This window comes from Poromitra crassiceps (genome assembly GCF_964638095.1).
Source record: "Poromitra crassiceps genome assembly, chromosome: 13".
Taxonomy (NCBI): domain Eukaryota; kingdom Metazoa; phylum Chordata; class Actinopteri; order Beryciformes; family Melamphaidae; genus Poromitra; species Poromitra crassiceps.
Genome location: NC_139644.1, coordinates 4246376 through 4262844, shown reverse-complemented (window position 1 = coordinate 4262844; position 16469 = coordinate 4246376). Strand labels below are relative to the sequence as shown.

Sequence of the window (16469 nt, the reverse complement as noted above, 5' to 3'; positions counted from 1 at the left end):
ATCCGAAACAAATATCGCGTACAGAAGAGGAGCCTGCTCTGTTTGACAAGACTGCGCAATGCGCGCGCCCTGCACCGGAAGTTGTAGTGAAGTCGCTCTCTCGCGCAACCGCTTGGACGGTAGTCGTCGGTTCGCGTTCAGCAGAAGAGAAAAGGGGAGAGCCGGTGAGGAAGAAGGAGGCCGGTGGTCGGAGTGAAACACACTGCTGTTTATTTCTCACAGTTCATCACCCACTGAACGGTACTGACTCCCGTTTGTTTCTCGGCTTTCCTCTGTCACGTGCATGGTTTTGATATGGCTTGCTAGCGTTGTTAGCATAACTTAACATTACTAGCTTGCTTGTTAGCAATTAGCAGAGCGGCGCTAACAGCCTGAGCAGGTTAGCCAGGTGCTCACACAGCAGAAGCTAATGTTGGCTCTTTCACGCTAACTATATTTCTTTATCTCACACACATCAAGCCCGTGTAGCTGTTAGCTAGCCGACGTCAGCTTCATAACAGTCATTTGCCAACTGGAGGTTTGCTAACTTGACAGCCGTGAATCGCTCGCCAACGTCGTTGTTAGCTAAGGTGCTAACTAAGGCTAATGTTTAGCTTGCTTTTTAGCTACGCCCAAGGGCCTAACGTTACCTTAACCTTACTTGATGAATATGCATAACTTCACAAAACTCGCTGCTTACTCGAATAGAAAGGTTGACGTTCTTCTCGTAACGTTAGCTGTGACATTTTTGTTATGAATACGAACTAAAAATAAACTTATGCAGTTCGTTTTAGTAGTTACCTTTTATTGCTTTTAACTTAAGTTCGCAATCGAATTTGGTTGTTTTCTGTTTGCTCCATCTTCTGCTATTGCTGTGATCGCTGCGCTGCATACTGCACTAATTCAAATTCCCACGTTTGTAATCTAATCACTCACTGTGGCTATTCAAATGACTCTTGAATTCCTTCACTGCTTTCTCTCTACAGTTCCTGAGTCTGAGTGTCCTCCTAGCGAGTGCCTAAAGTGCAACAGCTGAAGTGGCCTTCCCATTTCACAGGAGTGGGTCTGTTGTGCCTGTCTGTCTGCTGTGCCTGTCTCTCTGGAGGAAAGAGCCTGTCTGTGTGCGTGACGAGGAGTGTGTGCGGAGCGTGTGAGCAGCTCTCCCTATGTGTGTGACAATGGGGGACATCAGTGACCTGGACCGGCAGATAGAGCAGCTCAGACGCTGTGAGCTCATCAAGGAAAACGAAGTCAAAGCGCTGTGTGCCAAAGCAAGGTAATGGATGACGTGGGTTCAGAGACACATACAAGCAGACAGTTGTTACTAAAGCTGATTATTGACCTTTACATGTAGACACTTAAGCCACTTTTACTCAAAGATCCGGCAATAACGCCGTTAGAAAGGCCTGCAAATGAGCGCGCGTTGCCTTTTTACACAGGAGATGCTTTAGACGGGCGAGCCGGCTTTCCGCAAGAAAAGAGCCGTCATGTTCTATCGTTGCCATGGAGATGTGAACATCTGTAGTCTACCTGAGGAATATCCTCACGTGTAGACCACGACTCGCCACAGATTGTTTGAGCATAAATAGCCTGATTTTATAACCTGGGCCTGTCGGCCGCTTCAAGTCATCCCTGGAGAAGTGGGGCCTATCGGTCAGTACGGCATGCGAGTGTGGCGAGCCTGAACAGACTGCCGAGCACATAATCACCGGCTGCCCCCTATACAGCCCACCCTCACAAGCCGGCCTCTTCGACTTAGGACCAGAGACGAGGGCGTGGCTGCACGACATGGAGTTGGCCATCTGATGATACACGAAGAAGAAGAAGATAACTTATTTACTCATAATCTGTAGGCACGGAGAATTCCTCCTGGACCTCCTGTTGCAGTCATGCATCGGGTCGCTTTTTGCTTTCATTTCAGCGTTTGCCCCTTTTATTGCTGTGACGGCCGTAACATCAAAGCTATTATAATCACATAGGGGACTTAAGGAATTGTTGGGATATAGATTATTTAGATAGTAACATTAGTTGTTTTTCGTAAGGGAAGGCACAAGTTCAGACAGACATTCCTTTTGGCCCATTTCCACCGCTGGTAGTGGCGCCACCCGCCCAGCTCCACTCGCTTTTTTGACAGCCCGGGTTGAGTCGTGCTAGTTTTGGCATGCATGCGTGTAAATAACAACAAATTGATATCCATTCTCCTGGCCGATGGTCTCATTGCTCATGTAGGTCATATAGAGGCACCAGTATTTCATAACCAGTTTAAATGTTTGTGTATGGATTTAATTTTAATGTTATACGTTATAGCCGACATGGGCTATGGACTTTTGACCACACGCCCACACGAGTTCCAAGGTTTCACCTGTTAATCAAAGGCATTTTGGTCAACTGAACATTTCACATGAAACTCCCTGAATTCATGGGTGCTTCATAAGGCTTGCTTTATGTCCAGCTGTGAGCCATTAAATGGTTCCACGTAACACAGTTAAGTAGAACTTGTATGTCTGTATTTTCAGAGAGATTCTGGTTGAAGAAAGTAATGTCCAGAGAGTCGACTCTCCTGTCACAGTGAGTCATCTTTTTTTACCACTACATTCTTGCCGATGAAGAATTTGTCTGTAATTTGAATGAATGAATGAATGGGACATATTTAATGTTTCTCCCGTCTTTCTTCATTACAGGTGTGTGGTGATATACATGGGCAGTTCTATGACTTGAAAGAGTTGTTTAGAGTAAGTACCCGCGGCCCACTCAACATCCAGTATTATTACTCTGTATTGTTGTTTAGAGTAAGTCCCCTCTGCTCACTCAACATCCAGTATTATTACTCTGTATTGTTGTTTAGAGTAAGTCCCCTCTGCTCACTCAACATCCAGTATTATTACTCTGTATTGTTTAGAGTAAGTCCCCTCTGCTCACTCAACACCCAATATTATTACTCTGTATTGTTGTTTAGAGTAAGTCCCCTCTGCTCACTCAACACCCAATATTATTACTCTGTATTGTTGTTTAGAGTAAGTCCCCTCTGCTCACTCAACATCCAGTATTATTACTCTGTATTGTTGTTTAGAGTAAGTCCCCTCTGCTCACTCAACACCCAATATTATTACTCTGTATTGTTGTTTAGAGTAAGTCCACCCTGCTCACTCAACATCCAGTATTATTACTCTGTATTGTTGTTTAGAGTAAGTCCACCCTGCTCACTCAACATCCAGTATTATTACTCTGTGTTGTTGTTTAGAGTAAGTCCCCTCTGCTCACTCAACACCCAGTATTATTACTCTGTATTGTTGTTTAGAGTAAGTCCCCCCTGCTCACTCAACATCCAGTATTATTACTCTGTGTTGTTTAGAGTAAGTCCCCTCTGCTCACTCAACATCCAGTATTATTACTCTGTGTTGTTGTTTAGAGTAAGTCCCCTCTGCTCACTCAACACCCAGTATTATTACTCTGTATTGTTGTTTAGAGTAAGTCCCCCCTGCTCACTCAACATCCAGTATTATTACTCTGTGTTGTTGTTTAGAGTAAGTCCCCTCTGCTCACTCAACACCCAGTATTATTACTCTGTGTTGTTGTTTAGAGTAAGTCCCCCCTGCTCACTCAACACCCAGTATTATTACTCTGTATTGTTGTTTAGAGTAAGTCCCCTCTGCTCACTCAACATCCAGTATTATTACTCTGTATTGTTGTTTAGAGTAAGTCCCCTCTGCTCACTCAACACCCAGTGTTATTACTCTGTATTGTTGTTTAGAGTAAGTCCCCTCTGCTCACTCAACACCCAATATTATTACTCTGTATTGTTGTTTAGAGTAAGTCCCCTCTGCTCACTCAACACCCAGTATTATTACTCTGTATTGTTGTTTAGAGTAAGTCCCCTCTGCTCACTCAACATCCAGTATTATTACTCTGTATTGTTGTTTAGAGTAAGTCCCCTCTGCTCACTCAACACCCAGTATTATTACTCTGTGTTGTTGTTTAGAGTAAGTCCCCTCTGCTCACTCAACACCCAGTATTATTACTCTGTATTGTTGTTTAGAGTAAGTCCCCCCTGCTCACTCAACATCCAGTATTATTACTCTGTGTTGTTGTTTAGAGTAAGTCCCCTCTGCTCACTCAACACCCAGTATTATTACTCTGTATTGTTGTTTAGAGTAAGTCCCCCCTGCTCACTCAACATCCAGTATTATTACTCTGTATTGTTGTTTAGAGTAAGTCCCCTCTGCTCACTCAACATCCAGTATTATTACTCTGTATTGTTGTTTAGAGTAAGTCCCCTCTGCTCACTCAACACCCAGTATTATTACTCTGTATTGTTGTTTAGAGTAAGTCCACCCTGCTCACTCAACACCCAATATTATTACTCTGTATTGTTGTTTAGAGTAAGTCCCCTCTGCTCACTCAACACCCAGTATTATTACTCTGTATTGTTGTTTAGAGTAAGTCCCCTCTGCTCACTCAACATCCAGTATTATTACTCTGTATTGTTGTTTAGAGTAAGTCCCCTCTGCTCACTCAACACCCAGTATTATTACTCTGTATTGTTGTTTAGAGTAAGTCCCCTCTGCTCACTCAACACCCAGTATTATTACTCTGTATTGTTGTTTAGAGTAAGTCCACCCTGCTCACTCAACACCCAGTATTATTACTCTGTGTTGTTGTTTAGAGTAAGTCCCCTCTGCTCACTCAACACCCAGTATTATTACTCTGTATTGTTGTTTAGAGTAAGTCCCCCCTGCTCACTCAACATCCAGTATTATTACTCTGTATTGTTGTTTAGAGTAAGTCCCCTCTGCTCACTCAACATCCAGTATTATTACTCTGTATTGTTGTTTAGAGTAAGTCCCCTCTGCTCACTCAACACCCAGTATTATTACTCTGTATTGTTGTTTAGAGTAAGTCCCCTCTGCTCACTCAACATCCAGTATTATTACTCTGTATTGTTTAGAGTAAGTCCCCTCTGCTCACTCAACACCCAGTATTATTACTCTGTATTGTTGTTTAGAGTAAGTCCCCTCTGCTCACTCAACACCCAGTATTATTACTCTGTATTGTTGTTTAGAGTAAGTCCCCTCTGCTCACTCAACATCCAGTATTATTACTCTGTATTGTTGTTTAGAGTAAGTCCCCTCTGCTCACTCAACACCCAGTATTATTACTCTGTATTGTTGTTTAGAGTAAGTCCCCTCTGCTCACTCAACACCCAGTATTATTACTCTGTGTTGTTGTTTAGAGTAAGTCCCCTCTGCTCACTCAACACCCAATATTATTACTCTGTATTGTTGTTTAAAGTAAGTCCCCCCTGCTCACTCAACACCCAATATTATTACGGTACTCTGTATTGTTGTTTAGAGTAAGTCCCCCCTGCTCACTCAACACCCAGTATTATTACTCTGTATTGTTGCTAGTATACATGTATTTAATGCACCACAGGCCCAGATCTCACATCTTAGTTTGCATTTTTGTCATAAATGTTCTCTAGTGCTACAATACTGTATTAAAGCAGCATTCAGCAATGTTTTTGTGTTAAAATAAATGTTAAATGGCTCTATATTCTGACAGCAATCACCCCCACCCTGCTGTCCTCTGTCTCTCTCCTGTAGCCCTACATGCAGGGCGGACGTATCTCCGCAACCGTAACTCGTAGAGACTCATGGATGGCGGCGTTGGATTCGGGGTGAAGAAAATACATAAAGTCCTTTAAATGCATCGCGATATATGATCTTCGCTTTCCCAGAAAATGTAAACAATTCTCTGATTGGATAAAAACTTTGCGTCGAACTCCCACTATCCAATCAGGGAAATGTTTACTTTTTCTGGGAAACAGAAGGTCAGATCGTGATGCCTGTAAAGGACTATGTATTTTTTCACCCCGAATCCAACGGCCTTGAGTCTCTACGAGTTACGGTTGCGGAGATACGTCCGCCCTGCATGCAGGACTACAGGAGAGAGATAGAGGACAGGAGATACGTCCGCCCTGCATGCAGGACTACAGGAGAGAGATGGAGGACAGCGGGGCGTTGGGGGTTTCAAGTTACTGACCAAAGACTCTATTTCAGTGATTGCTGTCAGAATATAGAGCCATTTAACACAAAAACATCGTTGAATGCAGCTTTAATTTGAATTTTCACAGCAATCTTACTGGTGTAGTTATTGAACACGCAGTGCCAGGTTGCAGATGTAGCAGATCAGACCTGTCAAGTTGGACACAGTTTATATGGAGATGGGTATTGTTTAGTATTTTTCTGATGGAGTGCTAAAACATCCTTTTTTAAGTGGATTTTAGAATCTTTGAATTTAAAGTGGAAGAGGATTTCAAGAGGGATTTCGGGGAATCAGAGGGCGGATATTTCGCTCAGCAGCTCGGGCATGGCACCTAAATCTGCTTTGCAATTCGGTACCGGTAGTACCTGTTGGAAAGGTACTGGTAGTACCTGTTGGAAAGGTACCGGTAGTACCTGTTGGAAAGGTACTGGTACCATAGTGGTACCGGGGTTTCCGTACCCAACCTTAATTTTATACCAATTTGGAAAATGTGGCGCAAAAACAAAACGGTGTCTGTGACTAATCCACCCAGGAAAGTGCACCCCTCCTCCTTCCACTTAGCCTGGTCTCATGCTTTGTCAGTGATTGCTGGTGTTGTATTTTATGCTGATAATGTATAGTTCAATAAGTGCATTATGTATCACTGCTCTCCAGTTTGATTAGACCTGCTTGTTTGTAATCTTTCCATGTGGCAGGTTGGCGGAGATGTTCCAGAGACAAATTATCTCTTCATGGGCGACTTTGTGGACAGAGGTTTCTATAGTGTGGAGACTTTCCTTCTGCTGCTAGCTCTTAAGGTACACAGTCATTTCTCTTTTGATCTGGGTTGTTTATCTAAAGTTTTTTAATCGGATTTCAGTAATTGCAATGGAATAAATCTTAAAATTGGAGTTTGCTAAATGAGAAATGGGATAATTCAGATTGGGATTTGGTTATCCGTCTGAATGATCTGAAATGTTTGTCCATATTTTTAAACAAATCCTAATCCTTCAATTATTGAATGGGAAACAGTTTACACAGGAGTTGGTTTTGAATTTAAATTATTTTACCTTCCAGTAAAAAATGTTTTCATTCTTATACGTAGTATACTTGCGTATGAATTATATATATTAGGGCTGTCAGCGTTAACGCGTTAATCGCGCGTTAACTCAAATTCCTTTTAACGCCACTTTTTTTTTTAACGCGCAATTAACGCATGCACTTTCTTTGAAGTTTGAGCCTTGGTCCGACCCATAGTTTGGGAAATCAGGAAGCAGTAACGTTGATAGCAAGCAGAAAGAAACCCCCGTGAGCAGAAAAGGAGGAAGAAAATGGGTATAATGTTGGCAAGTTCAGCTTAAAATTGAGAAAATGTCCCACATTTTGGGTGAGAGAGAGGGCGCATCAGCGCGATCAGACCGTTGCAGAGAGAGAGAGAGAGAGAGAGAGACAGAGAGACGGAGCGCGGGGGGGAGAGAGGCAGAGAAAGCGAGCGAGACAGACAGACAGGGCGATCAGACCAGAGTCAGGGAGAGATGGAGAGAGAGCTGGCACACAGCTGCTCCTGTGCTCTTTTCTTCAGATGAACCAGTAGGCTAATTATGCAGCTTACTACAGTAGCCTATATGCTTCTACTTCACTATACAGTATGGTTCAGCATGCACACCCTTGAGGTTATTCTGAAGAATACTCTGGACAGTATTTGTCATTGTTCCAATAATAATAAACATATCAGCATAAAGCAAGCATATTCGTCTACTCCCATGTTGATAAGAGTATTAAAAACTTGAACACTATCGGTTTAAGGTAGATTTAGAACAGATAAAAAATTGCGATTAATTTGCGATTAATCACAATTAACTATGGACAATAGGGGTGTGCCACCTTAGGCACCTCACGATTCGATTACGACTAAGGGTGCTACGATTCGATTATTAAACGATTATTACGATTAATCACGATTTTCGATGCATCTTTTTCACCAAACAGGATTTTTTTTAAGCAAGGTATATTTGTCAGTATCCATTAATTAAAGTAAACAAACAAATGTACCTCCATTATCTTCAGTTGCGACTGAAGTCCACGCATCACATGTTACAGCCACCCTGCATGCTTTCTTCAGTGATTCCAGTTTCCAGTACTTCGGTTTTGGTCGCGTTTTACAGTTAAGGAACTGCTTTCCGGGCGAAATACCGTATTTTTTGCAAATAAAGCAAAAAACATTTGCAAAAAAATTTTTTTTTGCAATTTTTTGCAAATCGATAATCGAACATTGTGAATCGATTTTAATCGTCACGTGACTCATCGCGATGCATCTAAAAAACGATTAATCGGCACACCCCTAATGGACAATCATGCGATTAATCACGATTAAATATTTTAATCGATTGACAGCCCTAATATATATATACTGTACATATATACATACATACGTGTGTGTGTGTGTGTGTGTGTGTGTGTGCAAAAATGTGTTTTCATTCTTATACGTAGTATACTTGCGTATGAATTATATATATATACATATATACATATGTATATATACATACATACATGTGTATGTGTGCATCCTAGATCATCCATGTTTAATTCACCTAACATGTAGCATCACTTGTCCAACAGATGGCAAGATAGAGATATAGTTCAAGACTAATGATCAGTCTGATCCTGGAATACAGGGGTTTAGAAAATCTCTCATTCTGATCAGGATTTCCACAGGATCTTCAAAAGTCTCAAATGTAACTTGCTGAAACCTGCAGAATGTGATGTTTTGTTGACACTTTGTCCTCAGGTGCGCTATCCAGACAGGATCACGCTGATACGAGGGAACCACGAGTCCCGGCAGATCACACAGGTCTACGGCTTCTATGACGAGTGCCTCCGCAAGTACGGCTCGGTCACCGTCTGGAGATACTGCACCGAGATCTTCGACTACCTTTCCCTCTCCGCTATTATTGACGGCAAGGTGAGAGGCCCGTTGACTGTGGCAGGCACTGTGGCAGGCACTGGTAATACAGGCTTCATGTAACATGGACTTTAGAAAGGTGTATTCCATTCAGGGAGAGTGTTTAACCCATTGATACCTGATGCAGCATTTGCGTGTATATCCCTCATTTGTGTGTGTATCCCTTTAAGACCGCGAACCACGTGACGCGGTCTTAAAGAGATACACACACAAATGCTGCATCAGGTATCAATGGGTTAAAGTGACAGCGTCATGTGGCTTCATGACATTGGATACATTTTCTGCAGGTATCAGGGACTTTTAGAAACTGGTCGTCTTACAGGAATTTAGCAGAATGTCTTTTCCAGCTTGTTTCCACACGTTCATTGCATTAGATCAGTGGTTGGTGGGGTACGTGCAAATACTAACTAGAAGGTAGTAGTTGAGAGAAAGCGGAAAATGGAAAAATGTGAGAATAAATCCTGAAAATAAATGAAACGTTAAAATAAATCTGCTCAGGAGGCACTAAATGCAACTCTTTCACTCCATTTCTTATTTTGTAATTTTATATTCTTCAAAAGGTGGCTTATCATTCATTCGTTGCATCCTATTAGAGCCCGACCGATTTATCGGCATAGAGATATATCTGTACCGATGGTGCCTCATTTGGCGTTAAACGTCTTATCTGTATCAGCTTCAATGTTTGCCCATATGATTTATTTTTATTTTGACTGAATATATAATGCAGAAAACGTGCTTGGATCGAGCAGAGCGGCTCTGGCATTGTTTACAATACTTTCAACACTTTGAGCACAGCTCTAGTTTAGCCAGGTATACTTTGTCACTTGGTCGGCAGAAGTCCGTGGGGAAAGTCCCTTCTTAACGTCCATATTAATTAGCCATGTGCTTCAGGTGCACTTCGCTCGCTCCATGATGAGACTATTTACAGCGTAACTCGCTCTCGTTCCGCCTTTACAAAACTCAACACTGCAGCACAGCTTCCATTGACCATGTTTAATAATGTTAAATAATTCTTTAATAAAGTTATTTGTTTAAAAAAGCAGTCTTCTGGGTAGGCTACCCCTTCATAGTCATATCGGTGCAAAATCCACACAGGCAATTCCATCAAAAAAAAAAAAAATCACCATATCGGCCGCCATATCGGTTATCGGTGATCTCTCCCCCTCTAAAATCGGTTATCATTATCCATCACAAAAATCCATATCCGTCGGACTCTACATCCTATGTTATAGTTTTCTCTCTTGCACTTTTCTAAGACAATTGTTGTAGTCTGGTATAGAGGGTACTTCACTTGGATTCATAAATCAGGGAAAGAGAGTACTGAAGCCAAAACTGTTTGAGAGCGAGTGCATTAGATGGTTTGCAGCCCAACAGGAGGGGAAACCAGACTGAAAAACATGACCAAACCACTTTAGCTCATGGAAGTGCCCTGGGAATGTCTTTGAATTGATCATAGCTGATTGACTAGCTATTGAATGCCACATCCAGCAGTATAGCAGGTGCAGGAGTCGTCTCGATGCATGTCTGTGTGTTTCTCAGATCTTCTGCGTGCACGGAGGCCTGTCCCCCTCCATCCAGACACTGGACCAGATCCGGACCATCGACAGGAAACAGGAAGTGCCCCACGATGGGCCCATGTGTGACCTGCTGTGGTCAGACCCTGAAGGTACAGAGGCTTCCCTTCAAATCCTCTCACCATCAGTTTGCCCTTTTCCCCCTTTCATATGCTGTGCTGTATTGGTTCACACGTAGGCTTGCTTGGGGAGTAACGGATTACATGTAACAGGATCATGTAATCAGATTACAAAAAACAGTAACTTTATTTCTCTGGAGAACCGTTTGTCGGGTCGATTTTAAACTTGGGAAGTGCGCTTAGGCACCGCCCACTGGGTGGTGCACTCATTATAATTAAATGACAATAGCCAATGAGCCTCATTAGTATGATATGCATGTGTCACATGATGAGAATTCTTTGACTTGATGAGGATGGACCTAGGCAAACTAGTATGACAACATTTTTGCCTGCCTGCATATTAAGGAGACAACTGACCCAAACCACAGTAAGTGCTGATACTGTAAATGCTATGTGGGATTTTATCTTCTCATGGTGGCGTCTTTGAATGCGTCAAGTTTTTGTGCCGATATTCAGGATCATTCAATTTTAACATTCTGTCAAAAAAGTGATCAGTGATTTCAGCAAGATTTCTATTCGTGTTGACGAGGAAAGCCTTTGAAACATTTCTACCGCTATTTCTCAACCACTGGGTTGGGCCGCGAGCGTCTTCTAGTGGGTCATGAGTCTGTGTTTGACGAGGTCTGAAGCGCTCCATTTTAAGCTATCGTGAAGATTCTGGTATTGCCGGAAACTAGAAATCCAGACGAACACGGAGCTACCAAGAATGTTCTGCTCGCTTGCTGACAAGCAGGTGTAAATCTTTGACAATCGTAAATGGGCGTGATGACTATTTTCAAACACATCAAGATATCTGAATAAAATTGGGCTCATTAGCGCACCGCAAGAGTCTCACCTTTACAGTGTTGTCTTGACATAATGTCACTATGTCAGCTACAGAGGGTTTAAGAGTTCCAGGGTCCTAAAGACACTGTGCTTCATGTCAGCTACAGAGGGTTTAAGAGTTCCAGGGTCCTAAAGACACTGTGCTTCATGTCAGCTACAGAGGGTTTAAGAGTTCCAGGGTCCTAAAGACACTGTGCTTCATGTCAGCTACAGAGGGTTTAAGAGTTCCAGGGTCCTAAAGACACTGTGCTTCATGTCAGCTACAGAGGGTTTAAGAGTTCCAGGGTCCTAAAGACACTGTTCTGCATCCAGTGAAAATGTTATTCTCGCCTAAACACTAAAAAAAAGTCAAAATGCATAATTTAATTGATGAGTTATGTTTGAATATCACCAAGCTGTTGACAGTGGCATAACACAAATACAGCCCAGTTTATTTTTCTCTATTTTTCTTATCAGAATCAGATGAGTTCGGGTGGGTTCAGGAGGAGGTAGTGGTGTTTGTGGGGAGTGTTGGTAGGAACCTTGGTGGGAGGGGTTTATGGGCCTTGTTTGTGAGGCTGACGGCAGTTGGGAGAAGCTGTTATTGTGGCGAGAGGTTCTGGTCTTGACGGACCTCAGTCTCTTGTCGAGGGGGAGTGTTTTGAAGAGCTCGTTGCCAGGGTGGGAGGGGTTGGCCATGATCTTACAAGATCGCTTCAGTGTTCTAGCTGCATGCAGGTCCTGGAGGGATGGCAGGTTGCGTCGGATCACCTTCTCAGCACAGCGGATGATGCGCTGAAGTGTGTTGATGTCTTTGAGAGTGGCAGCAGCGTACCAGACTGTGATGGAGGAGGTGAGGATGGACTCAACGATGGAGGTGTAGAAGTGCACCATCGTGGCCTTTGGCACTTTGAATTTCTTCAGCTTCCGCACAAAGTACATCCTCTGCTGTGCCTTCTTGGTGAGAGCTCTGATGTTCAGCTCCCATTTTAGGTCATGGCTGATGTTAGATCCTAGGAAGCGGAAGGACTCCACAGTGTTGACTGGGGAGTCACCCAGGTTGATGGAGGAAGGTGGGGCTCTGTTCCTCCTGTAATCCACAATCATCTCCACTGTCTTTTGAGCATTTAACACCAGGTTTGTTGACTGCACCAAGTCACCAGATGGTCAACTTCCTGTCTGTATTCCGACTCATCTCTGTCTGTGATGAGCCCTATGAGGGTGGTATCGTCTGCGAACTTCAGGAGCTTGACAGACTGGTGACTGGAAGTGCAGCTGTTGGTGTACAGACCGAAGAAGTAGGGAGAGAGGACACCGCCCTGGGCAGCGCCGGTGCTGATGGACCGATAGTCAGTGATGTGCTTACCCAGCCTCACATGCTGCTTCCTGTCAGTCAGGAAGTCGGGCACGCCCAGCTGGGAGAGTTTCTCCTGTAGCAGGGCTGGGAGGATCCTGTCAAAGGCCGAGCTAAAGTCCACAAACAGGATCCTGGCGTAGGTTCCTGCATTGTCCAGGTGTGTGAGGATGTGGTGGAGGGCCATGTTTATTGCATCGTCTACAGACCTGTTGGCTCTGTAGGCAAACTGCAGGGGGTCCATGAGTGGGTCTGTGATGGATTTGAGGTAGGACAGGACAAGGCGCTCAAAGGACTTCATGACCACAGAGGTCAGGGTGACGGCTCTGTAGTCTTTAAGTGCAGAAGGCCTTGCCTTTGTTTGGGAGGGGGATCATGGTTGTTTTAAAGCAGGTTGCTATGTGGCAGGTCTCCCGTGAGGTATTGAAAATCTCAGTGAACACTGGGGCCAGCTGGTCAGTAGGCATGGGTCAATTTCCGGTTTTACCGGTTCGGTTCGGTGTACGAGCCCAAACCGGTTTGATCACGTGCAAACCGAAAAAACCTGTTTGTTTGTTTTTTTAATAAAAAAATTGTGTCAATCCATTCTGATTGCATTCTTTTTCGTATTAGCCTCTTCTCAAGTTGCACTAGTAGGCAAAAGTCTTATTTTGTTTATTATTTTGATGTTTGAAGAAAAGTTAAGCTGAATAGTTATGAGAAATAAAAACAATGTGTTGTTACAGTTCAATGGTTCTGCTTATTTTTATTCAGTGTTAGTGCTGGTTGGCATACCAGCTTAGAGGTGCATTATCGCCACCAACTGCAGTCGCATTAGTCATTTATGGACTACACTAAAATTAGTATTTGTATTTTTTATTTTGTAAAATTCGATATACCGGTTTGATAGTTTTTTGGGGAATATCGAACCGGTTTCAAAATTTTCAAACCGGCCCGTGCCTACTGGTCAGCACAGTGTTTCAGGGCAGAGGGTGATACGGAGTACATACGGCGTATGTTATGTTTTCTCATTGATTTGGGATTTGGGAAGGTGGTCCTCAGAAGCTTTTACCAATCAGAAGTGGGCCTTACGTTACAAAAGGTTGAGAACCTCTCATTTTAGACCCGGCAACACTAAAAACACATCCCCAGATGTTTGACTGACACTTCCTCTCCCTGATCTCAGATACCACAGGGTGGGGCGTGAGTCCGCGGGGGGCCGGCTACCTGTTTGGGAGCGACGTGGTCGCCCAGTTCAACGCCGCCAATGACATCCATATGATCTGCCGAGCCCACCAGCTGGTCATGGAGGGCTACAAATGGCACTTCAACGAGACGGTGCTTACCGTCTGGTCCGCACCCAACTACTGCTACAGGTGGGTGGGAGGGGAACTACATGGTCCCTGTTTGAATGTAAGCCTGAGAACCTACTGTAGGTAGGACACCCCTAACCAATTCTCTCTCGTCTCAACCAGATGCGGCAATGTGGCGGCCATCTTGGAGCTGGACGAGCATCTACAGCGGGAGTTCATCATCTTCGAAGCGGCGCCGCAGGAGACGAGGGGCATCCCCTCCAAGAAGCCAGTGGCAGACTACTTCCTGTGATGTCATCCCCTCCAAGAAGCCAGTGACAGACTACTTCCTGTGATGTCATCCCCTCCAAGAAGCCAGTGGCAGACTACTTCCTGTGAGGTCTCTCTTACGGCCGCGGCGCGTCGACTCTCACGCCGATAACCCCCACAACCCCTGACACGGCTCACCGTGAGAAGGTTTTAGAGGCGAGGTGAAAACCAACCGGGTCCATGACTGTAGTTCACATCTCCATCAGATTTCTGCTTCTTCTCCTTCCATGTACGTCTCGTGCCTCCCTCTCACGCTGTAGATATGGTCCCCTCCCTCCCCCATCACCACCACCGTTGTAGTATTTTTACATGAACATTGTCACTTAGTTTTTAGGGGTACTTGGAAGGAGTTCTTTTTTTTCCCATTCATTGGAGATATGCAAACCTTTCTCATTTGAAGGAATTTCTTCAATGCGTACATTCTCTTTACATTGCTTTCTTTTTGATTTTTGTATAATTGTTGCTACCAGGATGACCTGCAAATTGAGCTTTCCCCCCTCCTCACTTAGCTAATATTGTATGTTTCTGTTTGACTGTCTTCTGTGTGACACTATTGAACATAGTCAGCGCTGCTGCTCAGCATCATCGCTGAGAAATAGCAGAAATGAAACGACGGAGTCACTATTCAACACTTGTTTTCCCTCTTAATCCCTTTCATCTACAAATTTTGATATTGTGAGAATAAAGTTTTTTGTATCAATGCTCCTGTTTCCTCAGGTGTGCTTTCATGGTGCCTATCTCAATTAGTACAAATGCAACTGTCTGCAAGTTGACATTGATTGGGATGCAAGAAACAAGTTGTTGACGAAATCTAATTTATTTTGGTCCATCTTCAGATATCACTATATATATATATATATATATATATAGATGTGTGATTAAGTTGAGGGTTAGGATGATTAAGTTGATGGTTGGGGTTAGGATGATTAAATTGAGAGTTGGGGTTAGGGGTTGAAGGTTTAGGCATGATGATTTATGACATCACTGATGTCACAGTGGGATTTATAACATCACACTGGGACAGCGAAACAGCCCCAACTCCCATTTATATACTGACCGATGATGGTTTTATGGTCTGAAAAATATTTTGGAATTCTGTTTTTGAATATTGTGGCAGTGAGAGTTTTAGTTTGTTTTATATTAACCAATTGAACTGGGCATTCTTTTGCCTGCCTATTTGTTGGTAACCACTAATCTAGAGCAGGGGTTCCCAAACCTTTTCAACTTGGGACCCAAACTCACGAAAAACAAAAGCTATGGTAATGAGTTGCCATGACGACCCATTTGGCGACCCACCAAATTGGGTCCCGACCCATAGTTTGGAAAACACTGATCTAGAGAATAAACAATGGTCCTCTATTGCAAGGTTGATCATTTTGTTCATTAGCAAACAACCAAAACATACTGTACTGACCAAATAAAAGCAACCGAATTCCAAAAATAAAAAAATGATTTGTTGCAAAAGTACATCATATTCATGTTTCCATCAAAAGTTTTGCAATATATTAACTATGAGAACTTTATGACCTTATGATGAAAACTAGCTAAAGCTTATGTCATTTTCTCACCTCATGCCCTGCAGGGTCAACCTCCTGTTTGAAGCTTGCTCCGCCCACCTATGTGATGTCACACCAATGAGGGCATGAGATTTTGATTGTGTAGTTTCAGAGGTAGGGCTCAGCAAAAAACAGTTTTTATTCTCACTCATCAGGCATGCAAATATAGCCTCTATAGTTAGTGTCCCATAATCTCCCATACAACCTGAAGACTAGTCACCCAAATGTTACAGAAAAAAGGGCTTTTTTGGGTGAGTTCACACCATGGTTCACACAAAGGGCTATGCCACACCTTGGAATATGATGTAACCTTCATTCCACCTCAGATGGTTAGGTAACATCTTGCGTGTTACAGAAATGTATCATGTGTTGGGATGGGATTTTTTTTAATTCATGGCAAGAGCTTCCACAAGGCGGAAATTCAAAAAATGTCCCATTCACCCTGAAGTCACCCTAATTCATGTTGTTCAACAACATAGTCAACTTCACCTGCAAGTAA

General features: G+C 43.3%; 1 protein-coding gene across 1 annotated transcript; it reads left to right on the top strand.

The window, feature by feature from the left end:
* The first annotated feature begins 122 nt into the window (after positions 1–122).
* On the top strand, positions 123–15116 carry LOC310788633 (serine/threonine-protein phosphatase 4 catalytic subunit B). Its single transcript, XM_083650159.1, has 9 exons — positions 123–240; positions 966–1255; positions 2496–2547; positions 2661–2711; positions 6717–6818; positions 8789–8962; positions 10502–10628; positions 13979–14168; positions 14268–15116. The coding sequence occupies exons 2-9, from the start codon at positions 1146–1148 to the stop codon at positions 14395–14397; spliced, it is 936 nt and encodes a 311-aa protein (XP_083506285.1). The 5' UTR covers positions 123–240; positions 966–1145; the 3' UTR covers positions 14398–15116.
* The last annotated feature ends 1353 nt before the right edge of the window (positions 15117–16469 follow it).

Excerpts from the sequence above, each read along its gene's own strand:
- LOC310788633 (XM_083650159.1), top strand. The coding sequence starts at position 1,146 with ATGTGTGTGACAATGGGGGACATCAGTGACCTGGACCGGCAGATAGAG. Across the intron at positions 6,819-8,788 it reads TTCTGCTGCTAGCTCTTAAG|GTGCGCTATCCAGACAGGAT; the intron begins GTACACAGTCAT and ends CTTTGTCCTCAG. Across the intron at positions 8,963-10,501 it reads CCGCTATTATTGACGGCAAG|ATCTTCTGCGTGCACGGAGG; the intron begins GTGAGAGGCCCG and ends TGTGTTTCTCAG.